Here is a 26,815-nt window from a genome sequence, read left to right on the forward strand (position 1 = left end):
TGAAGTTTGAAGACTTAGATAATTAAGAGTTTCTTCTTTTTAAGCTTGTAGTTGTGAGTTTACTGGCTTAACTCTTCTCTTCAGTTCTAGATTGACTTTGAGCTTCATCTTTTCTCCAGTTCTTTTGAGTTCTAGAAGCAAACATACATTCTTTTAAGCTAGATGCATGTTTTTCTTTGCAATTAGAGCACTTAAGCAGAGTATATTGACAAATTTCACCTCTTTTTGAGCATGTTTTATATTTATACTCACTAGTTTTATGATCTCTGGCACAGAATGTATATTTTGAGTCTCTAAAACATGAGATTGCAAAGTGTTCATATCTTTGACAGTTTGAACACTGTGTTTGAGCTTTGAGATTCATTCTTGAGTCTTTGTATTCATGAACTCTCATTTTCAAACCTGCTACTCTTACTTCAGAGATCTTTGACTGTTCAAGTGTTTTTATATATACTAGAACAGAGGCATTTCTCCTGCTTTATCTGAACTCAATTGAATTTAGTCATATAGGCTTCTTTCTCAGTTGAATGAAGTTGTATTCTTTCAATTCATTTTTGAGAAGTAGCATTCCTTCTTCACAGTCAAAAATTTCAACTGAAATATTATAAAGAATGAATTTGTCTCACTTTTCATCTCTTTCAGATAGAATTGTTGTGTTTAGCAAAGATTCTACTGCTGACTTTCAGAGATTCTCATTCTGAATAAGGAATTCAGTACTGAATTCAGGCATTGTAGTCAGAATGATGGAGTTTTCAAAGAATGATAACTCAATTGAAGCTATAACTGGTTTTTGAACTTCAATATCAGTCATTAACTGAGAAAAGAACTGCTGATTAATTTCATTTCTGATTCTGAAAATGAGATTTGAGTTTAGCTTGTTTCTTTGCAGAATATCCTGATTTGAGACTTTGAGAATAAGTCTTCTATTTCTGAAGATTTGAAAGTTTTTCTCTTTTTGCATTTTCTTTTTCACTTTTCTATGAATAGAGATATGAGCAGTATTCTTCTCAGTTTTCTCAGAATTTTGAGCAGGTTTTGAGATAGCAGATTTAGAGACAGCAGATTCAGCTGCTTGAGCATATGTTTTCTTCTAATTCAAAGAAGAAGAAGAAGTAGAAAGAAAGAAAGAAGAAGAGTAAGATAAAGAGTCAGTGATTATACTAGGAATTTTCAAGGTTTTTTGAACTGTGTTTGAGATTTCAAGTTTGAACTTGATCATCTCCTGTAGTTGTCTAGTCTGAGTATGAAGAATTAACAGAACTTCTTCATTCATCTCACTCAGACACTGCTTTTCAAGAATCTTGCTTGCTTTTTCAAGTTCCTGTATTTCAAGAACTTGTTATTTCTCTATTTCTTCTTTCTTTCTTCTCTTCAGAATTTCAATCTCAGAAATTGTAACGTGGCGGAACCGAAGCAGTGGCTAGTCAGCGGCGACACGTAGAGGTAGTTGTTTGAGAAGCTGTATGAGTGAGCTTGACTATCTTGCTTGAATAGTGAGCTTGTAGACTACAGGGTTATTGTGAGGATATCACAGATATGATACTTAGTATACTAAGAAGATTGTATGAGACATGCAGTAACTCTTGTGTATATTTCAGTAGAAGAAAAATGAATCACTGACTTCTTTGATAAGGAGCCAGTATCTAGCTATTCTATATAGACAATGAGTGAATACTCTTCTCTCATTTCATGAGCAAGAATAGCTGAAGTAATACCTCAGCAGTGTCTCATTATCAAGGAAGAGTAATCTGCTAATCTTATATAAAAGTGAGGTTCTCATATTCATCAATCAGATCTTTCTATGATACATTCAAATAATGTCATAGAGTGATTAAAAACCAGTTCAGACAGAATGAAATTATCTGCATGAAAGTGATGAGCTGTGTGAAATCATAACAGAGTCTTGACACAGCTGAGAGTGTGATAATACTCTCTTCTTTAAGAGTATAGTCTCTATACTCTTAAGATTACTGAATTAGAAATTATCTTTGTTATATAGCAACAGTTATCAACTGATTAACAGTATATATGCTATATATAATACAAAGAAATAGATGAGTTTTTCTGCTGACTGTGTAGATCTTTCTTTTCTCATCATTATTCAAATCAAACATATGATAAGTAGGTTCCTTATATATCAATTTGAAATGTGAAAAACATAGTTAATAAGTGACTTGCAGATCTCTTAATATATTTCATTCTATATATGAAATTCTCTGCAAAAGTAATGTGTTTTAGAGACAAAGCTAACAGTAGTGACAGGATTTTTCAAAAAGATCTCTCTCTCTGTGAAATATTCTTCTCTTCTCTCTCTCTTCTGTAATAGTAAGTGTATGAGAGTATCATTCTTGAAGAACAGTAGAGGGCTTATTCTGACATTTTCTAGTGAATAAACATCTTCATGGTGTGGTGGCAGCCTCTGTGACTGTCAAGAAAGCCAGGTTGAAGGCAGAGACAGCATTAATAAGCCACAGAAGCATCACTCTCATTGTCACACCTTCTTCTACTTCTCTTGCAGCTGCAGTGGTAGTTGCTGTGTCTTGCAGTGAGATGTCATCTCTTCTGCTGGCTAGTGTGTCTGTGTCCATTTCATCCCCCACCTCCCCCACCGCCGTTGCGACGCTGCCCCCCCCCTCAGCCAATACAGTGGCATATGACCCTGTGTGGTCATTCAGAGAGAAACTCAGAGAGAGCTTGGTTTCAGAGACAGTGACTCTGAGGAGCCTAATTCATAGTTCTTCTTCCATGGCACATCTGAGCCCTGCTCAGAATGCTGCTGAGTTGGGTCTGCAGAGTCCTGCAGTTTCTTCATCTTCTCTCTGTGAGAAGGCTTCAGTGCAGTCTCTAGCTGGCACTACTACTTGTCTGCACTGCATCAAGCAGCTGAAGAAGAAGAGAATTTTATATATCTATCTCTTCTCTCACTTCTGTTATTTTCATTGCATCTGCAACAACAACTTCTGTCTCTCTGTAAGTATTATCTCATAGAAAGATATTGTGTCAGTTCTGATAAGAAGTCTAGATACTCAAGCAGTACAGAGTGAGAGTCTCAGAGCTTCAAGTATTGATAGATTCTGTCAAGACTGAGAAGATCTCTCTTGCTTATCTGTAAAAGAAGATGAAAGTGTGAATCTCTGAGATGAAAAAACATCTCAGAATGACTGATCTCAAGAAGAGATTAGTCAGCATCACTGTTGAAAGTATTACAGAGATTAATCACTGATTGAAGAGAATCTCACTTTAGTTAAAGCAGATAACTGAGATACTTTATAAGTTAATAAGTTAATACTTTCAGCATCTTTTATACTCTTCTACAGCATGCTTCTCTATAGTATTACAGTGCTAACTTCTCAGTAGATAAAGATATCAGTGTCAGAGACTTTAACAGTGAAGAATAAGTTTAATAAGAATGTGATTATTAATGAGTAGACTCTGAGTTCTCTCTTTTTACTTTTTCAGCAGGCTGTAACCTCATTAAGTTAGCAGCAGTCTGCAGATTGATTAATATTAATCTTTTTATTAATTTCAAATATTTCTTTCTTTTCTTATTAACTGCTTCAGGAATTTTACACTTGTGTAGTCTCATTAAACTTCTAAAAAACTCTTTGAGAGAAAATAGAAGAAGAGTGCTACAGAGTCTATAAGACACTGACTCATCACTGTGAGATTATCTCTAAAAAACTCTTTGAGAAAAATGAGAAGTCTTAAGCAGTGTTTCTTACTCAACATCTCTGATGTGTAACAGAGCAGTCTCTACTAGCTGTCTCATAGATTACAATCTCTTTCTCAGCATTTTTCAAATACTCAAGCAGTTCTCATGAATTCTCTGATAATGAATAATCTTCTCATTTAACAAGATATTGAAGCTTACTGTAATATGTTCACTTGTTCAATATTTTCTTCATAAGATATTCAGTATCACTCTCAATCTCAATATTATTCAGCTGAGACAGCTCTATCTCAGAGCATTGCTTATAGAGTTTCAAATAGAAAATGTGAAAAATAGAATGAATTGATTTCAATTCTGTGAGTAATTTCAACTCATATATCTGCTTACTTATCACTCTTGTTACTGAGAAAGGTTCTAGTCATCACTCACTGAGCTTCTTATATAATCTTATTGTCTTGATATTCTTTACTGAAAGTAGCACTTGATTCTCTATTGAGAACTTCATTAGAAGATGTTTTTAATTGTAGTATTTCATCTGTCACTTCTGAACATAGTGAATGCTTTTCATCATCTTCTCATGAATTTTGTTCAAAAGTTTCAATCTCACTTTTACTTCTGATACTGAGAAATACTTCATTCTCTGTATCTGTTTAATATTCTGACTGTCTATCTCTCTCTTTGAAACATTGTCCGCAACATCACTGAGTAACAAAGAATTATATTCATAATAAGCATAGAAAGAAGATACCTTTAAGATTGCATTCTTTGCATTATTATATACAAATTCAGCAGTTAGAAAGTGTTTGAGTCAATCATTCTGATAATATGAACAGAACACTTGAAGATGCTGTTCTAGTGTCTGATTCTGACATTCAGTCTGGCCATCAGTCTGTGAATAAAAAGCAGTACTGAGAAGATATTTTATTATAAGATGATAGTAAAAAGCTGATCAGTACTTGCTGATGAAGAGGGATTCTCAATCTGTTATCAATGATTTCAGAGCACTGTGATTATGAATAATGATATCTAAAAACAGATCAGTCAATTCAGAGGCTTTAACCTTTTTATGAGTAGAAATATATCTGATCATCTTTATAAAGCAGTCAACAATGATCAAAATTGAGTTATATTCTTTGACTCTTGTCAACTTCAGCAGATCAACTATGAAATTCATTGATAGATTCTGTTATAAGCTCTTTGAAACAGACAGTGATATCAACTCACTGTATTGCTTATACTGCAGAATCTTTATTCTTTGACAGATATTATAAGTCTTAACATACTCTTTGACATCTGTCTGAAGCTTGTCTCAAGTGTATTTACATTTTAGAAGCTTCTCAGTCTTCTCTAACCTGAAGTGCCTCACATGGAAATTATCATAATGAATTCTCAATAACTTCTGACACACTGCTCTACTACAAGGAATGAAGACTGAATCATTCAGCAGTAGAAGTTCACATTCTTCTAGTTATCAGTGACTTGGTTTCTTAGTAGCACTGCCCTGCTCAGAGTCTGTCTCTTTCAAGTTCAAACTGAACTCTTTCTTCTTCAACTTCTGAATTTGAGCTGTAGTAGAGATGTCTCTCTTCTATAACTTATCAATGAATTTCAAAAGTAGTCAGATTGAAAGATTGTAGATCATTTCATTTTTTACCAATTCAATGATTGTAAGATGTGACATGAGAAGCTTATAATCTTCAGTGTCAGTCCTCTGCAGAGACTCAGATTCTCTTTCACCTTCTATACTGGGTTGTGCAGCTGCCTCTCTGATGCTGTTTCTGAGCTTTAGAGAACCTCAACCCTCTGCAGCCAGCTTCTTCTGCAGTAATGACAGAGATTCTTTTGTAGAATCCTTCTCTGCATCAATGATATTATAATCAAGTCATCTAGATAACATGTCAGTGAGGTTAAGCTGACCTGAACAGTATCAGATATAGAAATCATACTCTGAAAGCAGCTCTGCCCATCTGGCTTAATGTTCTATCAAGCTCTTTGTTGTCAAGAAGTAATGCAGATTTGTATAATCAGTGAGAACTTGCACTGAGTACTTACTACTCTGAAGATAATGTTATCAGATCTTAAAGAATTTGACAATTGTTAACATCTTCTGATTATGAGTATCATACCTTCTCTGCATGAGTGATAACTTCTTGAAGAAGAAGATCACTAATCTTCATTTACAATATCTTGTAGACTCTGTGAAAAAGTCTTCTCTCACAGACAATTCATTATCTATTTTCTCAGAGATGATTATTCTCTGATTCTTTCAATGTTGAAAGATCTTCAGTGTCAACTATGAAAAGATTTCACAGACTTCATTTCTGAATACATCAGTCTCACACTGACTGAGTAAGTTGAGATTAAAGTGATTCAGCATCATGATATCTGTGAAAGCTTGTTTCAATTCTGCAAACACCTGCACAGTGTCTTGAGTGAGAATAAACAGTCTCATTTTCCTGTCTTTCACACTTCTCTTCAACAGATCTGTAAGAGGGGCAGTAATCTGTGAATATGCATAGATGAATTATCTGTAGAAATTCACAAATTCTAGAAACACCTGCATCTCACAGTACATTCACAGTGTCAGCCAGTTCTCAATGATGAAGACCCGGCTCCTGTTCATTGAAATATCATTCATCTCAATAATATAATCTAAGAAATCAATCTTCTGCATGTAGAATGAGCATTTTTCAGTGTTTGTATAGAGTTGATACTGTCTCAAGCAACTCAACACTTCTTGAACATGAGTATCATATTCTTTCTCTGATTTTGAGAAGATTAAAATGTCATCCAGGTATACTATGCAGAAGATGTTGACAAGGCTCTGCAGTGCCTTATTTATATAGATCTGAAAGATGACTGAAGCATTACAAAGATTAAAAGATAAAACAAGATATTTAAAATTACTGTACTTAGTATGAAAAGCTGTTTTTCAAACATTGTCTTTGTTAACTCTGATTCTATGATAGATATTCTGTATATCAATCTTCAAGAACATCTTTGCTTCAGATAATTGATTAATTATCTTGTTAATTAACAGTAATAAATAGCAATTCTTAACTGTCACCTTATTGAGGTCTCTGTAGTCTACACATAGACATAGTCTATCATTCTTCTTGAGCATAAAGAGTATAAGTATCTCTGTCAAACTCTTTAATAAATGTATTCAGTTCTTTGATTGCACTTCTTCAAGATATTTGCACAGAACATTCAACTTCTTTACAGACAAGTTGTAAAGAGGTCTGTACAGTGCTGTTGCACTGTCTTCAAGATGAATCTTATGTCATATCTTGATGTCAGGAAACTTCACTGCTTTCCTTTCTGAAAAGACATCCTTAAAATCTGTAAAGAGATGTCATATATATTCATCTTTAATGACAGATACTGCTGCTAATCTTGCAGTGAGAGTAGTGACTTCTTCACCTGTTTTCAAGTCTCAATCACCTGCTACACAGTATATCAACTCAATCTTTTTCTCAAGATTCTTCTGATGAAACTCTTCAGATTCCTCTATCATCATCTCTTCATCAGTGAGATGATACTGCCACATCTGAGTGACTCAGTCAATGAGAGAATTGTTTTCTCTCAATTATAGAAGACCTAGAATGACATTCTTATCTATGATGTTAACTGTGTGAAGAAGCAGACTGCTCTTCTTGAAGGTTTCTTCTGAGTCTATGATCACACACTTTGCTTGAATTATGCTAAAACAGTGACATTTCATTTTCATCTGTAAATTTCACATGATCTGACAGGCCTATCTTCTTTCAATTCTTCATTCAAAGAAAAAGTCAATAGAATATGAAGTTAATATCTGTTCTGAAGTTGAGTAGGTATCTCACTGATATCTTCTCATTCAGAGTATACATTGTGATCATAACATGAACTCAGAGATGTGAGAATTATCAATTCTTTTCTTTCTCTTCTTTATCTTTCATGAATACATTTGTCAGAAGAGAAGTCAACTTTAAGAAGATATCTTCTCAGTTTCTTCTCTTCTTCAGCTTCTTACAATCACTAACATAGTGACTACCAGCTCTACAGTTGAAACAGAGATCTTTATCAAATCTTTTTTAATATTTCTTCACAGTGAGTGAAGAATCAGAATGCTTAGAATTCTTCTTTACTTTCTTCACACTGAAGCTGTCATAATGCTGTTTAGATCTCATTGTTGATTGCTTAAAAGAGGTCTTATTGATCTTTTTCTCAGAGAATTGATTATTCAAATAGATCTGAGAAGCCAGGTTGACAAGCTCAGTGCAATTGATTAATGAACTCTGATATTATGATATTATTATCTGCATCTTGTGAGTCAGCTTTATAAGATAAAGCTGTGTTTTTAATTGATTCAAATCATCAGTTAATTTCTCTCAATATTCTTCAAATCTTGCATTGAAATCAGAAGGATTCTCATCATCTTGTTAATGTAATGAGTTGAATCACTGCACTGTCATAAAGCTGCAGTTGCAGTGATCTTCAATTTGATCAAGTAGAAAGTTCTTGAATTCTTCCTAAGTCACAGCAGTATTGATACACTTAAGCTCTCTCTTCTTAATAGCTCAAGTAGTCACAGAGATGCCTTCAAGAAGGTTGGCAGTGTATATTACTCATATCTCATGAGTATTATACTGGCTCAGATTAAGGTGAAATTTCTGTTCAAGAGTACAAATAAAGCTGTGAAATTCAGATAAGATGTTTCTCTTGTATCTTAAAGAATCTCTGATCTTAATCTCTCTATCTTCATAATAGATGTAGATGTGTAGAGGCCGCGGCAGTGACAGAGTGATTGAAGAGCTCATATCAAAATGTGCAGTGAGTTCAGGAATCTCAGATTTCTGCTGAGGTAGAGATGTACACACTCTAGAGAATGATGTAGTATTTCTCTCAGAGAATGGAGTTGAGTCAGTCCCAGTATAAGTGTGTGAGGTCATATTAGTCTGTTAGAGCTTGACTGATTCAAATGTGTAATCAGATTAAGTGATTCAAATTGTAATATAACAGAATCAAAGTGATGACTAGTCAGCAGCAACATGTAGAGATAGTTGTTTGAGAAGCTGTATAAGTGAGCTTGACTATCTTGCTTGAATAGTGAGCTCATAGGCTACAGGGTTATTGTGAGGATATCACAGATATAATACTTAGTATACTAAGAAGATTGTATGAGACATGCAGTAACTCTTGTATATATTTCAGTAGAAGAAAAATGAATCACTGGCTTCTTTGATGAGGAGTCAGCATCTAGCTATTCTATATAGACAATGAGTAGATACTCTTCTCTCATTTCATAAGCAAGAATAGCTGGAGTGATATCTCAGCAGCGTCTCATTGTCAAGGAAGAGTAATCTGCTGACCTCATATAAAAGTGAGGTTCTCATATTCATCAATCAGATCTTCCTATGATACATCTGAATGATGTTATAGAGTGGTTGGAAACCGGTTCGGACAGGATGGAATCATCCGCATGGAAGCGATGGGCCGTGTGGAACCGCAACGGGGCCTTGGCGCGGCCGGGAGCGTGACAGAAATAGCATTTGAGAAAGCATCTTTTTCTACATTAACTGAGTGTATTTTTGAACTCATTGTTTTCACTCAATGAAAAGTTGGTCTGACTGTTTCAATTGAGATATTTCTAAGTCTGTTTTCAATTGAAAAGTTGATCAGACTGTTTCAAAAGAAGAATAAAAGACTTTTGTGTATAAAACACCTGATTTTTTTCACACTAGTTCAGTAACTAGGTTAGATTTTTGAAGAGAATCTAATAAACTAAAATTGATTTTTAAGATAAATCAATAAAATCTTTACAATCTCTTTCTTGAGATACAGTGAGGAAAAGTATGATATTAATTGATAATAAATCAGATAATATAACAGTTTTTAAGAAAAAAACTGACAAAAAATAAATCAATTTTTTACAGAGAAATTGATTAAAACTATTCAATTTTATTCTAAATCATTTAATTCTTCTCACACAACAAGTGTGCAACTCAAATCAGTTAATAAAGAGTGTAAAAAAGAATTAAGTATTAATGAAAGCTCTTCAGTCACTGAAAAAGTAATTCTTACTTAAAAGAATATGAAATTATGACAGAAAACAACTCTGTTTTTAATTCTTTGTAAGAATATTGTATAAAATCCAGAGAAAAACACCTTACTTTTTCAAGAGAAGTAAAAAACTATTTCTAAGATCTTTTTTTTGCATTAACTGCTGCAGAAAGAATGAGATAGAAACTGCTAAGATATGCACTACTGTATACTCTCTATCAAGACTTTCTCTCTTCAGAGTCTTGATATTATAGAGAATATAAGTCTGTTTCTATATGATAATATAAATATTGTCAGCGGGATGTAGAGGAACTGGTTATTTATATCTCAAAATAGAAGACTTTGTCAATGATTATATTAATATAGAGTTAATTCTCAAATTCAATAGAAACTCAGTGTTGCTGTTCTCAATCTCTTGCAGAATCTATTGAATATTGAGATATTAAAACTAGATTTAATATATCTCACTATGCAGGGATCAAAGGCTCAGTCAGACCTTGAAGTATACTGATTTTATAGTTGTTGATATCCTGTTGACTCATTATTCACTGATTATGTATTGAATGCTGTTGCTGAGGTATCTTTTTGTATCATTCTGCTGGGGATGGGCCAGATTGAGAGGGGTAGTACAGGGGTGAGACTTGGTGTTGAAGTCTAGATACACTGGCAGCGGATTGTGGAGGTTGCACTTCAGAAGAGTCCATTGATTATGTGCTTGATATTATCACCGAGGTATCTTTTTGTATTTTTCTGCTGGGGATGGGCCAGATTGGGAAGGGCGGTACGAGGGTGAGACTTGGCGTTGGTGTTTTGGAACATCAAAGATGGACAGGGTTTTCGCGGAGGTCGCTCCTCGGATATCTCCACAACTACAGGTCGGGGATCTTCCAAAATCGAGAAGATTGGTGCATATGGCTAGGTCACTTCACCTTACAATTTGTATGGCACTCTGGCCCGGGGTTGTGGTGTGGTAGGGGAGAACGGGGGATAATCCCACACAGGAGCTTCGAACAACATCCAGTTCACGTTTGGCTGGATAACTCCACCACCACACGGGGTATGCGGTCGGCGATGGGGTCAAAATGCTCGTATGATCGAGGGCTTTTCGATGGATCTATCGGCGGGTTCTTATTCGAAAAATCGAGCGAGTTCGTGGTGGAGCGGTTGCTTGACTACAGAGGCCTTAATAAGATGACAGTTAAGAATTACTATTTATTACTGTTAATTGATAAGATAATTAATCAATTATCTGAAGCAAAGATGTTCTCAAAGATTAATATACAGAATGTCTATTATAGAATCAGAGTTAATGAAGATAATATTTAAAAAACAGCTTTTTATATCAAGTATAGTAATTTTGAATATCTTGTTTTATCTTTTAATCTTTGTAATACTTCAGCCATCTTTCAAATTCATATAAATGAGACACTGCAGAGCCTTGTCAATGTCTTCTGCATAGTATATCTGAACAACATTCTAATCTTCTCAAAATCAGAGAAAGAATATGATACTCATGTTTAAGAAGTATTGAGTCACTTGAGACAGTATCAACTCTATACAAACACTGAAAAATACTCATTCTACATACAGAAGATTGATTTCTTAGATTATATTATTAAGATAAACAGCATTTCAATGAACAGAAGCTGAGTCTCTGTCATTGAGAACTGATCAGTGTCATAGATATACTGTGAGATGCAGATATTTCTAGAATTTGTAAATTTCTACAGATAATTCATCTATATATATTCACAGATTACTGCCTCTCTTACAGATCTGTTAAAGAGAAGTATGAAAGACAGAAAAACAGAACTATTTATTCTCACTCAAGACACTGTACAGATGTTTACAGAATTGAAATAAGCTTTTACACATATTACAATACTAAATCACTTTAATTCTGACTTACTCAGTCAGTGTGAGACTGATGTATTCAGAAATAAGATCTGTGAAATCTTTTCACAGTTGACACTGAAGATCTTTCAACATTGAAAGAATCAGAGAATAATTACTTCTAATAATACAGACAATAAATTGTCTGTAAGAGAAGACTTTTTTACAGAGTTTATAAAACACTGTGAATGAAGATCAGTGATCTTCTTCTTCAAGAAGTTATTACTTATACAGAGAAGGTATAATACTTATAATTAAAAGATGTTAGTAATTATTAAATTCTTTAAGATCTGATAACATTATCTTCAGAGTAGTAAGTACTCAGTGTAAGTTCTCACTGATTATACAAATCTGCATTACTTCTTGACAATAAAGAGCTTGATAGAATGTTAAGTCAGATAGACAGAGCTGCTTTCAGAGTATAATTTCTATATCTGATACTGTTCAGATTAGCTTAACTCTGCTGATATATTATCTAGACAGTCTGATTATAATATTATTAATGTAGAGAAGAATTCTATAAAAGAATCTCTACTATTACTGCAGAAGAAGCTGACTGCAGAGAGTTAAAGTTCTCTGAAGCTCAGAAACAGCACTGATAAGACAGCTGTGTAACTCAGTATAGAAGATGAAAGAAAACTCAGATTCTTACAGAGAACTGACACTGAAGATTATAAGCTTCTTATATTATATCTTACAATCATTGAATTGATAAAGAATGAAATAATCTACAATCTTTTAACTTAACTAGTTTTAAAATTTATTGATAAGTTACAGAAGAGAGACATCTCTACTACAGTTTAAATTCAGAAGTTGAAGAAGAAAGAATTCAGTTTGAACTTGAAAGAGACAGACTCTGAGCAGAATGATACTGCTAAGAAATCAAGTCACTGATAACTAGAAGAATGTGAACTTCTACTACTAAATAATTTAGTCTTCATCTCTTATAGTAGAGCAGTGTGTTAGAAGTTATTGAGAATTCATCATAATAATTCTCATACAGAGTACTTCAGATTAGAGAAGACTGAGAAGCTTTTAAAACATAAATATATTTAAGATAAGCTTCAGACAGATGTTAAAGAGTACATTAAAACTTATAATATCTATCAAAGAATAAAGATTCTGCAGTATAAGTAATACAGTAAGTTAATATCACTGTCTGTTTCAAAGAGCTTATAACAGAATCTATCAATGAATTTCATAGTTAATCTACTAAAGTCAACAAGAGTTAAAGAATATAACTTAATTTTGATTATTATTGACTGCTTTACAAAGATAATCAGATATATCTCTACTTATAAAAAGATTAAAGCCTCTGAATTGACTGATCTATTTTTAGATATCATTATTTATAATCACAGTGCTCTGAAATTATTGATAATAGATTAAGAATTCCTCTTTATCAGTAAATACTGATCAGCTTTTTACTATCATCTTATAATAAGACATCTTCTCAGTACTGCATTTCATCTACAGACAGATGATCAGACTGAATATCAGAATCAGACACTAGAACAGCATCTTTAAGTATTCTATTTATATTATCAGAATAATTAGCTCAAACATCTTCTAATCACTGAATTCATATATAATAATGCAAAGAATGCAATCTTAAAAATATCTTCTTTCTATACTTATTATAAATATAATTCTTTATTACTCAGTGACATTATGAACAACATTTTAAAGAGAGAAATAGATAGTCAGAATATTAAACAGATATAGAGAATAGAGTATTTCTCAGTATCAGAAGTAAAAGTGAGATTAAAACTTTTAAATAAAATTTATAAGAAGATAATAAAAAGTATCTACTACACTCAGAAGTGATATATAAAATACTATAATTAAAAACATCTTTCAATGAAGTTCTTAATAGAGAATTAAGTACTACTTTCAGTAAAGAATATCAAGATAATAAGACTGTGTAAGAAGCTCAGTGAGTAATAACTAGAATCTTTCTTAGTAATAAAAGTTATGAATAAGTAAATATATAAGTTGAAATTACTCTCAGAATTGAAATCAATTCATTCTATTTTTCACATTTTCTATTTAAAGCTCTATAAGTAATACTCTGAGACGCCAGCGTGGCCCAGTTGATAAGACTGGTAACCAAGGCCGCACACATTAGAGGTGTGTGAGTTCGAATCTCACTGCTGACACCTGCCACTTCTTACCCATGAAAGCCCCCATGTAATAGAGGCTGAGTCTAATTAGTAAGGCTTGGTGCGGGGTAGAACTCTCTACTGCAAGCCAAGCCACTAGTTAAGTGAGATCCTGCGAACACTCACTAGAGCTGGCATAGAATGTCAATGTCTCACTATTCTACTGTACACCTGTCAAGGTTCTAATGATATAGAGCCAAGCCTAATATAGTGATTATATACTACTTAAGCAAGTCTCTAACTAGAGCTGTCATCAGAGCTAGCTCTCTCTCAAATACAGAGAATGATTTTGAAAACCACCTGACTAGCAGGCCTAGACACACATCTAGGCCCTAGACAGGGCACTCTGATAGGCTAGAGTCTGCAAGCTCACTATCAAGTTCTAATACTGGCAGAGAGGACTGCAGTCATCAAGCCTATTATTAGTCCCTAACATGGGGCAAGGCCATGACAGCTGATTGATAGGCCTATGAGCATCTAATGAGGCCGAGATCAGCAATCGGAAGCTTGGTGTATATACCACCAAGTGGGTGGTGGCAGCCACTAACTAATGCCCCTGGAAATTAGTGACTGGCCCGAGAGGACGGACGCGGTGGTCGGTTAATTATAGAGGGTTAATATAATTAGCTTAAGATGCATTCTGCGGGTGGCTAGCGCCCGTAGTTGAATAGTTTTAATCAATTTCTCTGCAAAAAATTGACTTATTTTTTGTCAGTTTTTCTCTTAAAAACTGTCATATCATCTGATTTATTATCAATTGATATCATACTTTTCCTCACTGTATCCCAAGAAAGAGTTTGTAAAGATTTTATTGATTTATCTTAAAAATCACTTTTAGTTTATTAGATTCTCTTCAAAAATCTAACCTAGTTACTGAACTAGTGTGAAAGAAATCAGGTGTTTTATATATAAAAGTCTTTCATTCTTCTTTTGAAACAGTCTGATCAACTTTTCAATTGAAAATAGACTAATAAATCTCTCAACTGAAACAGTCTGATTAACTTTTCATTTGAAAATAGATTAATAAACCTCTCAATTGAAACAGTCTGATCAACTTTTCATTTAAAAATAGACTGATAAATCTCTCAATTGAAACAGTCTGATCAACTTTTCATTCAGTGAGTAAAATAAGTTCAAGAGTACACTCAGTTGATGTGAAAAAAGATGTTTTCCCAGATGCTATTTCTGAGATTGAAATTCTAAAGAGAAGAAAGAAGAAAGAAATAGAGAAACAACAAGTTCTTGAGATACAGAAACTGGAAAAAGCAAGTAAAATTCTTGAAAAACAGTGTCTGAGTGAGAAGAATGAAGAAGTTCTGTTAATTCTTCATACTCAGACTAGACAACTATAAGAAGTGATCAAGTTCAAACTTGAAATTTCAAACACAATTCAAAAAACATTAAAATCTTTCAGTACAGTCACTGACTCTTTTTCATCTTCTACTTCTTCATCTTCTTCTTCAAATCAGAAGAAAATATATGCTCAAGTAGCAGAATCTACTGTCTTCAAACCTGCTAGTTCAAAATCTGCTTAAAATTCTGAGAAAACTGAGAAGAATATTACTCAGACCTCTGTTCATAGAAAGAAAAAAAAAAAGAAATACAAAAAGAGAAGAACTTTCAAATCTTCAGAAACAGAAGACTTATTCTCAAAGTCTCAAATCAGAAGAGCTTGCAAAAAAACAAGCTAAACTCAAATCTTATTTTCAGAATTAGAAATGAAATTAATCAGCAGTTCTTTTCTCAGTTAATGACTGATATTGAAGTTCAAAAATCAGTCATAGCTTCAATTGAGCCATCTTTCTGTGAAAATTCTATTATTTTGACTACAATACCTGAATTCAGTGCAGAATTCCTCATTCAGAATGAGAATCTCTGAAAATCAGTAATAGAATCTATACTGAATACAACAATTCTATCTGAAAGAGATGAAAAGTGAGACAAATTCATTCTTCATAATATTTCAGTTGAAATTTTTGACTGTGAGAAAGAAATGCTGCTTCTCAAAAATGAATTAGAAGAATACAATTCTATTCAACTGAGAAAAGAGTCTGTATGACTTAATTCAATTGAGTTCAGACAGAGTAGAAGAAATGCCTCTGTTCTAGTGTATACAAAGACACTTGAACAATCAAGAATCTCTGAAGTAAGAGTAGCAGGTTTGAAAATGAGAGTTCATGAATACAAAGATTCAAGAATGAATCTCAAAGCTCAAACACAGTGTTCAAACTGTCAAAGATATGAACAGTTTGCAATCTCTTGTTTCAGAGACTCAAAATGCGCATTCTGTGCTAGAGATCACAAAACTAGTGAGTATAAATGTGAAACATGCTCAAAAAAAGATGAAATATGTCAACATACTCTGCTTAAGTGCTTCAATTGCAAAGAAAAACATGCATCTAGCTCAAAAGAATGTGTATTTACTTCAAGAACTTAGAAGAACTGGAGAAAAGTCAAGCTAGTAAATTCACAACTGCAAGCTCAAAAAGAAGAAACTCTCAACTATCTAGGTCTTCAAACTTCAATTCTTCAGCTAAATGTAAACAGAATTTGAATTCTCAAACATCTGTTAAGATTAGAGAATTGAGAAATGACTCTGGTGATAAACTAGATAGAATGTAAGCAGTTGAGATTCCTGCTTTTCAAAATAGTTATAATCTACTATCTGATGATAGTGATTAGATTCTACTATATCTTCACTCTCTTTTAGTATGAATGTACAACAAAAACAACAAAAAAAGTTTAAAAACTTTTCAAAAATCATATTTATTCAAAACAATATAGATAGAAACTCAAATTGCATTTATTCTTGTCTTCAGATTGCATTTGAATAAAAAGTTGACTTTGTACTTCTTCAAGAATCAAACTTTGATACTGAGTAAAAGTACATCATTTCTCATTCAAGCTATTACTGCTTTCTTCCTGAAAAATCTGAGATAAAATCAAGAGTAGCAATCTATGGGAGAAAAAGATCAAAATATCAATTTAATCTGAGATTTAATATCATATCTGACTCTGACATTCTAGTGGGTGACATTATAGATAAAGATAATGAGTTTGATACTATTCAACTTATAAATATCTATAATGAAAAATCATTGAAAGAAAACAACAATACCTGGACAATTGATAGAGAATTTTTGAATATAACTCTCTTAAAAAACTCTATAATTGCAGGAGACTTCAATGCACATTATCCCTGATAGAACTCAGAGTGCACAAGAGCAGTAAGAGCAGATAAACTGGTTGAATGAACTTTTGAGCATTTAATAGATTTAGTTAACAAGTCTGATCAACAAACATTCTTTAGAAAAGATATGAAACAGAAATCTATTATAGATTTAACTTTCATGTCATAAAATCTAATTGAAAAAAGACTTATAAACTGGTTTATTGATTCAAATGAAACCTCAGAATCAGATCATGAGATCATTCAATTTAATATTGAACTGAGTGAAAAACAAAGAAGTGAAAATCCTCTTCTCTCTAATCAGTATAACTTTGAAAAAGCTGATTGAAAAGCAGTTGAAGAAAGAGTAAAACAGCTGAAATCTGAAAGACAGAGTGAGCTCTATTGAAATCACAGTCAAGATATCTCAAATGAAATGCTTAAGAATAGAGCAAAGCTGATTACATCTATTCTTCTAACAAGTATTGAAGAAAATATTTCAAAGAAAAAGTCTTCTGAGTATTTCAAACCTTGATGAAATGAGAATATCACTTCTAAAAGAAAGCAATTAGTCACTGCTAAGAGAGATTGAAAGAATCACTTAATATCTGATGAAGAGTTCAAAGCTATTCAAAATGAATATTTTTCACATATTAAAAAAGCCAAAACAGATTGCTGGAACAAATTTCTTGAAGAAGCACAAGAAAAAGAAGTTTTCAAAGCCTTCAACTATACTAAAACAAGAAGTGTAGCAAAGCTTCCAACCTTAGAATATAAATTTCAGAATGAATTACATACAGCAAACTCTTTTGAGAAAAAATGTCAAGCTTTTATGAGAATTCTCTTCCAAAACTCATCACATTTAGAAGAGGAGAATATGTCATTTCATGAATATATTGATGAAAATAACTGGGAATGGCCTGAGCTTACATATGATGAACTAGAGTCAGCAATATTCTCAAGTTCAATTAAAACTGCTGCAGGGCCTGATTCAATTAATCACTCAATTATTCAAAACACATATTCCTACTTAAAGAATGAATATTTTGAGCTCTTTTTCAATCTCTTAAAAAATGATTATCATTCTGAATGCTGGAGAGAAGCTACTAAAGTAATCCTTGTAAAATCTAATAAAAAGACTTCAATTTCTAAGTTATATAGAGTAATATCTCTGTTGAACTGTTTGAGAAAAATTCTAGAAAAGATAATAGCTACTAGATTATCTTTTATAAGCTCTATTAGTGATTCTCTTCTATTTAATGAATAAATGAGAGATAGAAAACAATGTTCTGCAATTGATACTGTTCTCTCAGTTATTCATGATATTCAAGTAGCAAAGCATGAAGGCCTGGTCTCAACTGCAGTTTTTATTGATATAAAAGATGCATTTGATCATGTGTCAAAGTCTAAGATAATTCAAACTTTGAAGATGTTAAAACTGCCACTTTCTCTAATAAAATGAGTAAATTGTTTCATATCTAAAAGAATTATATAACTATTCTTTGATGAAAGAAAACAAGATAAAACTGAGATAAAAATAGAAGTATCACAAGAATCTTCAATCTCATCTGTTTTATTTGCAATATACACTGCATATCTATTCAAGAATAGAGAGATGAAAATAGTGAGATCTCTAAGTTATATAGATGATATTGATCTACTCTACAGTTCAAAGACAATCAAAGAGAATTTAGAAGTAATTAAGAAAGCAGTAAAGAAAATCTTTGTTAGAGCAGATATCAATCTAATTCAATTTGATATGAATAGAATTGAGCTAATTCACTTTTTTCCCAGATTTAATGAGAAAGAACTAAGTCTAACACTTTTGAATAAAGAGATTAAACCCAGTTTGAATGTCAAATGACTAGGAGTATGATTAAACTCCAAGTTGAATTTTAAATATCATATTCAACAAAGAATCATCAAGGCAGAGAGACTACTGAACAGTATAATCAGACTATCAAATACTGAGAGAGATCTATTCTTTCAGACTATGAGACAGTTATACATAGTCTGTATTATCTCAGTAGCTGATTATGAAGTTCAAGTATGATGAAACAATCAAGGAAACTTCACTGAACTCTTTCAAAGTCTACAAAATAGAGCTTTGAGAAGAATTCTGAAAGCATTCAAGTCATCTTCTATTAAAGTAATGAAAATTGAAGCTTTAATTCCATCTTCTGCTATTCAATTTGAAAAGGCCTGTATGAACTATGCTCTGAGAGTCATGAAGATGAGCTCAAATCATATAATCAGAGAAAGAGTCTCTTCTTCATTTTCATCAGTTAACTCAGGAAATGAACTGGATTGAAATAGATTTCTTGATTGAAATGAGAATAATACTTTAAAGAAAATGCCCTCTCAACTGTATAGACTATGTTCACTTATTAAGAATTAATTTTCTTCATTAAATGTTGAGAAAATTGATCATGAGAAGATATCTCTCTGGAGAGAAAAGCTGGAATCTCTCATAGACTTACAAATAAGTGAACTATCTAAAGAGAGAGAATATGAACAGCATTTGAAGAAGATCTCTACAATTAATATAAAAGACTCTATTCTGATCTACTCAGATGGCTCAAAAAATGAGAATTTGAATAGATTAGGCGCAGGCATTGCTTATACTGAAGATAATATTAATTTTATCTCAGATTTCTGGAATTTAGGCTGTGAATCTGAAGTCTTTGATGCTGAACTATTTGTAATAGTGAAAGCTTTCAAACTCATTGAAATAAAATCTTATAAAAGAGAAAATGATTTGAAAGAGACATGAATATTCTCTGATAGTCAAGCTGCTTTAAAAAGACTTAGAAATAGTCAGATTCATAATGATCAAATGAATCTTGAACTGATTTTAAACTCTGTTTTAAAAATTTAAAAGAGAAGAACATCAAAACTGATAATTCATCTGCATTGAGTTCCTGCTCATATGAATATTCATGGCAATGAATTGACTGATTCAGCTGCAAAAAAGAGTTCAGAATTAAGCAGATCTATTTAAAAAACAGTGTCCTGGTCTTTCATAAAGAGAAAGATAAAAGAATCTTGTTTAAACAAGTGAAATGAAAGCTGGCAGAAACAAAAGAAGAGTATACATTATTCAAGATTTGAGACAAAATCAAAGTGGAAATCTTGTTCAATTAAATGTAAAAAGAAAATATTCTCATCTATAATTCAGCTGAAACTAGGACATGGTTATTTCAAATCTTATATATAAAGATTTGATGATAGATTTGATTCAACAGAGTGCTCATTCTGCAATATGAATGAAAATCCTGAGCATATTGTAATGCATTGTACATTATACAATAGTCTCAGAGTCAGATTAAAGAAAAAGTATGATTTAAATCAATTAAATATGAGGTTCTTATTCTCAACTGAGACAGGAACTAAATACTTAATAGACTTTCTATCAGAAACTAGAGCAGCTACAAGAAAATGACTGAATTCAGAAGTATCTGAATATGAAGAGGTGGAAATTGACTAGATATAGTCTGTTAAAACAGCTATACATCATCTTTTAATAATTTTGTTTTATTATAGTCTCTCTTTACTGTACTTGTTTCCTTCTGTTCTTTTCTCTCTCTATTTAATGTGTCTATCTTTAAGACTATGTTCTCTTTTCTTTTATCATCATATTTTCAAATGGTTTCAAACTATCAGAAGGTGTTGAAATACTGCAATTTGTAAACAGTTCTTGTATTCTGAGCTGGAATTTTCTGATTTTGCATATTTGAAATTGATAAATGTATAATAGTTGACTCTATAGATATAGGAAAAACTCTGAGAACTAAAGATTCTCAGGTAGATGTCATAGTCTCTGACTGTATACATCTATAATTAAAGAATAATAATAATAATAATACTCTGAGACAGAGCTGTCTCAGCTGAATGATATTAAGATTGAGAGTGATATCAAATATCTTATGAAGAAAATATTGAATAAGTAAATATATTACAGTGAGCTTTAATATCTTATTAAATAAGAAGATTATTCATTATCAAAGAATTTATAAAAATCACTTGAGCATTTGAAAAATGCTGAGAAAGAGATTATAAGCTATAAAATAACTAGTAAAGACTGCTCTATTACACATCAGAGATATTGAGTAAGAAATACTGCTTAAGACTTCTCATTTTTCTTAAAGAGTTTTTTAGAAATAATCTCACAGTGATGAGCTGATATCTTATAAGCTCTGTAGCACTCTTCTTCTATTTTCTCTCAAAGGATTTTTTAGAAGTTTAATAAGACTATACAAGTGTAAAATTTCTGAAGCAGTTAAAGAAAAGAAATATTTGAAATTAATAAAAAGATTAATATTATCAATCTACAGACTGCTGCTATTCTAATGAGACTGCAGCCTGTTAAAAAAGTAAAAAGAGAGAATCTCAGAGTCTACTTATTAATAATTACATTCTTATCAAACTCATTCTTTACTGTTGAAGTCTTTAATACTGATATCTTTATCTATTAAATAGTTAGCACTGTAGTACTGCAGAGAAGCATACTATAGAAGAGTATAAGAGATACTTAAAGTATCAATTTATTAACTTATAAAGCATCTCAGTTATCTGTTTTAATTAAAGTAAGATTCTCTTTAATCAGTGATTGATCTTCATGACACTTTCAACAGCAGCACTGACTGACTTCTTCTTAAGATCAGCTATTCTGAGATATTTTTTCATCTCAGAGATTCACACTTTCATCTTCTTTCAAAGATGAATAAGAGAAATCTTCTCAGTCTTGACAGAATCTGTCAATACTTAAAGCTCTGAGACTCTCACTCTGTACTGTTTAAGCATCTGAGCTTCTTATCAGAGTTAATATGACATTTTTCTGTGAGATAATACTTATAGAGAGACAGAAGTTATTATTACAGATATAATAAAAATAATAAGAGTGAAAGAAGAAGTAGATGTATAAAATCCCTCTCTTCTTCAGCTGCTTAACACAGTGTAGATAAGTGATAATACTGATCAGAGACTGCACTGAAGCCTTCTCACAGAGAGAAGACAAAGAAACTGCAGAACTCTGTGAACTTAACTCAGTAGTATTCTGAGCAGGGCTTAGACATGCTGTGAGAGAGAAACTACAGATTGAGCTTCTTATAGTCACTGTCTCTGAAATCAAGCTCTTTTCAGATTCCTCTTCAAATAATCATACAGAGTCATACATTACTGTGTTGACTGAGAAGAAAAGCAGTGTTACAACAGTAGTGAGAGAGACAGAGAAAGAATCAGATATAAATGAATCAAGTGGCAGAAGAAATAACATCTCACTGCAAGACACAGCAACTATTATCATGACTGCAAGAGAAGCAGAAGAAGAAGAAGAAGAAGAAGATATGATAATGAAAGCAATGCTTTCACAGTCTGTTAACATCACTGTCTTCATCTTTAACTGAGCTTTCTTAACAGTCACAGAGACTGCAGCTGCATCATGAAGACATTTACTCACTAGAAAACATCAGAATAAGCTCTTTATTATTCTTCAAGAACAATACTCTCATACACTCACTGTTGTAATTGAGAGAAGAGAAAGAAAAATGTTTTATAGAGAAGAAGATCTTTTCAAAAAATTCTCTCACTACTGTTAACTTTGTCTCTGTCGGATTGAGTGTCACGGATGAATATGTTGAAGACATATAAATCTTATTTGTATCAAGATCTGCTTGTTATATTATCTGTACACTATCTAATATATCTATTTCATACAAAAGATAGAGCTATTTATAGTAAAATATATGTGCGAGCCAAGAGAGCTAGCATAAGTGAGTATTAGACAAGTATTGTAGTAAGCTGATGATGATGAGAAATATTGTAGTAATATGATATTGATGGCGTTCAGTAGTGTATAACCTCTTTTTCCTGACACACCCTCTTCAGTGAATGTAATATGTAAAAGAAAGTGTAAATGAAGCTGCAACAAAAAGAGTGTAGATGAATCTGTAGAGATTACATCAAGATAGATTATTTATTCTGCTTGCGCCTCGATGATATCTGATATATTAACTAGGCCTAGCATCTTGACGAATTCTGTATGTTTCTGGCGTGGCAGAGCCTTAGTGAGGCCATCCACTGGCATCTGGGCCGTAGGCACTCAATCAACTGTAATATCGCCGGATTGAACATGTTCTCGGATTGATATCTTTCGGATAGGATGACGATATCATTCACATAGAAGAAGACAATTAATCAATCATTTGAGAAGAGACAGCAATTCTCTGGCATAGAGATGAAGCCTAGCGTTCTCAGATTCTTCATGATGTGAGTGTTTTTCAACATCTGCTCAGTGGTTCAGTGAATCTGACAGTTGAGATCTATGAATCCTTGAAGGAATTGATGCTGTTGAGATAGATGTATTATTGATAACAGTAAAAACAGTATTAGGAAATAAATTTTGAGACTTGTAGAAGTCTGAGTGTGAATGAGAATAAGAGAATGCTTCATTGATCATTTGAAAAGAATTGACTTTGACATTTGCAACTGTCACAAGATAGGCAGCTCTGTGATTTTGTGTTCTGCAGCCTTCAATGATATTAGCTTCATTAAAATTAGCACTGATATCATGAGCTCTAGATGCAATGTTCTGTGTTCAATTATCTATCACAGCTGAATGAGTATTAATATCAACATCAGAACCTGTTGGCTCTGGCATTGAATCTGGTGTAGAAAGGATTGAAATGTTATAATGTTTATACTCATTATTATAGCACTGCATAGAGTCATGTGTGATATCCGCATGTAGACATTCAAATGATATTTGAGATCTAATGTGAGAACATCTAGATATTTGATTTTTTGCATTAGATAGATGACAGGGTTTGCAAAGCTCAGTGATAAGCTCATCTGCAGCATCTTCTAGATTAGTGATTTGAACATCAGTTGCATCATTTGCAAGCTTTTGAATGATGATTTTCAATGAATGTTCTAATCTCTTATACCATTTTGACTGAGTAGCTATAGAGATCTTAGGTTTTTGAGAAGATTTTATGCATATTAACAGGTTGGAAGAAGAATTTGTAGAAGTTGAAGAATTTGAAAATATCATTTTTTCAGATATAGTGATGTTAGATGTATGTGATGTGATAGCTGCATCAGCTTCAGTAGTAGATTTTTCTGAGATAGTTAAGAAAACAGCTGTTTCACTATTATATTCTGTAACTAGTAACTCTTCAAATACTTCAATGCATGCAAAGATTGTATTATCTGTATGTTTTTACAATCTGAAGTCTTTTCCATCATAATAGATGCCTTCTATATGAAAACACAGTTTTCATGCAATGATATTTATATGAAAATTCAGAATGTAAGCTGCATTGATGAGTTTGACATTGAACTGCTTTCCTGCTTCATTTATCATGATAGTTCTAACAGTTTCATAATCTTCAACTTTAGTGCTGGAATTGCCTGTATAGACTTCTGCATTCTCATTCGCAGGTGTAAAGAATAGAAAATGTGTTCAATTATTGTATATATACTGTTTCATGCTAGTATCAAAGATTCAGAAGTTTCAGAGATAGAAGTAAGAATGTGAAGAGTTCATTGATATTTTTCAGATTTGCTGATTAATAGATTGATGATCAATAGATTGATGATCTGATTGCTTCAGAATCATTTCTTCTAGAACTGCTTCATTGACATCTATTATATCTGTATTTGTGAATGAATCTTTAGATATTGCATGATCAATACATCTCTTCAATTCTTGATTCTTAAGAGCTTGATCAATCTGAGTTCTCTTCTCCCTGTTTTCCTTTCATTCAGGTGGCTTCCTTGATGAATTGAGATAGTAGCACTAAGTGTATCAGTGACAGGCTCTGCAGATGCAGTTTCTGAATGTCACTGATCTTTTATTAAGAGTAGTGAAGTTTATAGATTTATCTTCTTTGAGAATACTCATTTCTCTATACTGTTTCTTGAAGTTCTTAACTAACTCTATTAAAGATATGACATCTTTATCATATCAGACATTCTTAGCTCATGCTTATACATAACCTGCATCAATAACTAGATTTGCATTTAAGAAATCTTTCTTCAAGTTGAACTGTTCAGCTATATCTGCCTCTTTGATATCATCTTCAATGAGTGATCAGTCATTTAATCACTTCTCTATATCTCTGTTTTTCAGTGCTTTGCAGAGATCATGGTATCAGGTTCTCACATTATCTTGATAGTCTGTGATTGTGAGGAAGAGACAATCTCTTAATAAACAGATAATGTTCTTTATATCATCATTCTCACTGTGTACATGTTGTAGCTCTGTGACATTCACTGTTCTTCATATGACATCTCATATCTTTGTCATACCTTCATTCATTTTCTCATATTTCATATATTTGATTTTCCAAGCAGTGATCTTGATGTTATATGCTATCTTGGCCTCTGCGGTGGCTTCTTCTGAACACTCGGGTTCCAGAGGTTCTTCTAGTTCAGAGAAGATATCAGGTTTATCAAGATTGATGAAGTCTGATACCTTCTTGTCCTTTGCATATCCTAGCATATGCTTGTACCAAAGTTTCCAATCTCCAGGAACACTAAGATGAACTGTCACACTAGACATTGTCTTGTCTGTCATATCGGTTATATTGAATGGATTGAGGAATCGGTTCAAGTATTTATGAATATGATCAGAATTCAGGGTGTATATCGGTCGAGTATTTCGGAATGTATACGAGTGAGGATCTATTGTCTCAGTTTGAATGATAGTTATCAGTTCGAATGAGGACGGGAATCGGGTATGATCGTCTCAGTTCGAATGATAGTTATCAGTTCGAATGAGGATTGGAATCGGTGTATAATCGTCTCAGTTTGAATGATAGTTATCAGTTTGAATGAGGATTGGGATCGGTGTATCGCGCTTCTCTTCAGATGCTGCTTACTGGGAATCGGGTATAACAGTTGAGTAGATCAGACCGTATATGAATGAGGATCAATCATCTCAGTTCAAATGATTGTTGTCAAATTTGAATGAGGATTGAGATCAGTGTATCGCGCTTCTCTTCAGATGCTGCTTACCAGGCTCATAACTGTCGGATTGAGTGTCACAGATGAATATGTTGAAGACATATGAATCTTATTTATATCAAGATCTGCTTGTTATATTATCTGTACACTATCTAATATATCTATTTCATACAAAAGATAGAGCTATTTATAGTAAAATATATGTGCGAGCCAAGAGAGCTAGCATAAGCGAGTATTAGACAAGTATTATAGTAAGCTAATGATGATGAGAAATATTGTAGTAATATGATGTTGATAGCGTTCAGTAGTGTATAACCTCTTTTTCCTGACAGTCTCTAAAACACATCACTTTTACAGAGAATTCTATATATAGAATGAAATATGATGAGAGATCTGTAAATTACTTATTAACTACATTTTTCACATCTTAAATTAATATATAAGAAACTCACTTATCACATGTTTGATTTGAATAAAGATGAGAAAAGAAAGATCTACACAGTCAGCAGAAAAACTTATCTATTTCTTTATATCATGTGCAGCACATGTGCTGTTAATCAGTTGATAATCATTGCTATATAATAAAGATAACTTCTAATTCAGTAATCTTGAGAGCATCAGAACTATGCTCTTAAAGAGAAGAGTATTGTCATACTCTCAGCTGCATCAAGACCTCACTGCAGTTTCATATAACTCATCACTTTTATACAGATGATTTCATTCATCTCACAGGCTATTTAAACTAGTTTTCAATCACTCTATGACATCATTCAGATATATTATAGAAAGATCTGATTGATAAATATGAGAATCTCACTTTTATACAAGGTCAGCAGATTACTCTTTCTTAATAGTGAGACACTGCTGAGATATTACTTCAGCTATTCTCACTTATGAAATGAGAGAAGAATA

The 26,815-nt window shown here is 32.6% G+C and overlaps 2 protein-coding genes across 2 annotated transcripts; both read right to left on the reverse strand.

Moving 5' to 3' along the window:
* Positions 1-2,399: 2,399 nt before the first annotated feature.
* Positions 2,400-2,588, reverse strand: BDCG_16646 (uncharacterized protein; the record flags this gene model as incomplete). The annotated part of the gene is made up of 1 exon (XM_045425851.1): positions 2,400-2,588. One exon carries the CDS (start codon positions 2,586-2,588, stop codon positions 2,400-2,402), a length of 189 nt encoding a protein of 62 aa, XP_045275107.1.
* A 22,641-nt stretch (positions 2,589-25,229) lies between these two features.
* On the reverse strand, positions 25,230-25,499 carry BDCG_16647 (uncharacterized protein; the record flags this gene model as incomplete). The annotated part of the gene is made up of 1 exon (XM_045425852.1): positions 25,230-25,499. The coding sequence occupies one exon, from the start codon at positions 25,497-25,499 to the stop codon at positions 25,230-25,232; it is 270 nt and encodes an 89-aa protein (XP_045280251.1).
* Positions 25,500-26,815: the final 1,316 nt, after the last annotated feature.

Source organism: Blastomyces dermatitidis (genome assembly GCF_000003525.1).
Source record: "Blastomyces dermatitidis ER-3 genomic scaffold supercont1.3, whole genome shotgun sequence".
NCBI classification, from domain to species: Eukaryota; Fungi; Ascomycota; class Eurotiomycetes; order Onygenales; family Ajellomycetaceae; genus Blastomyces; species Blastomyces dermatitidis.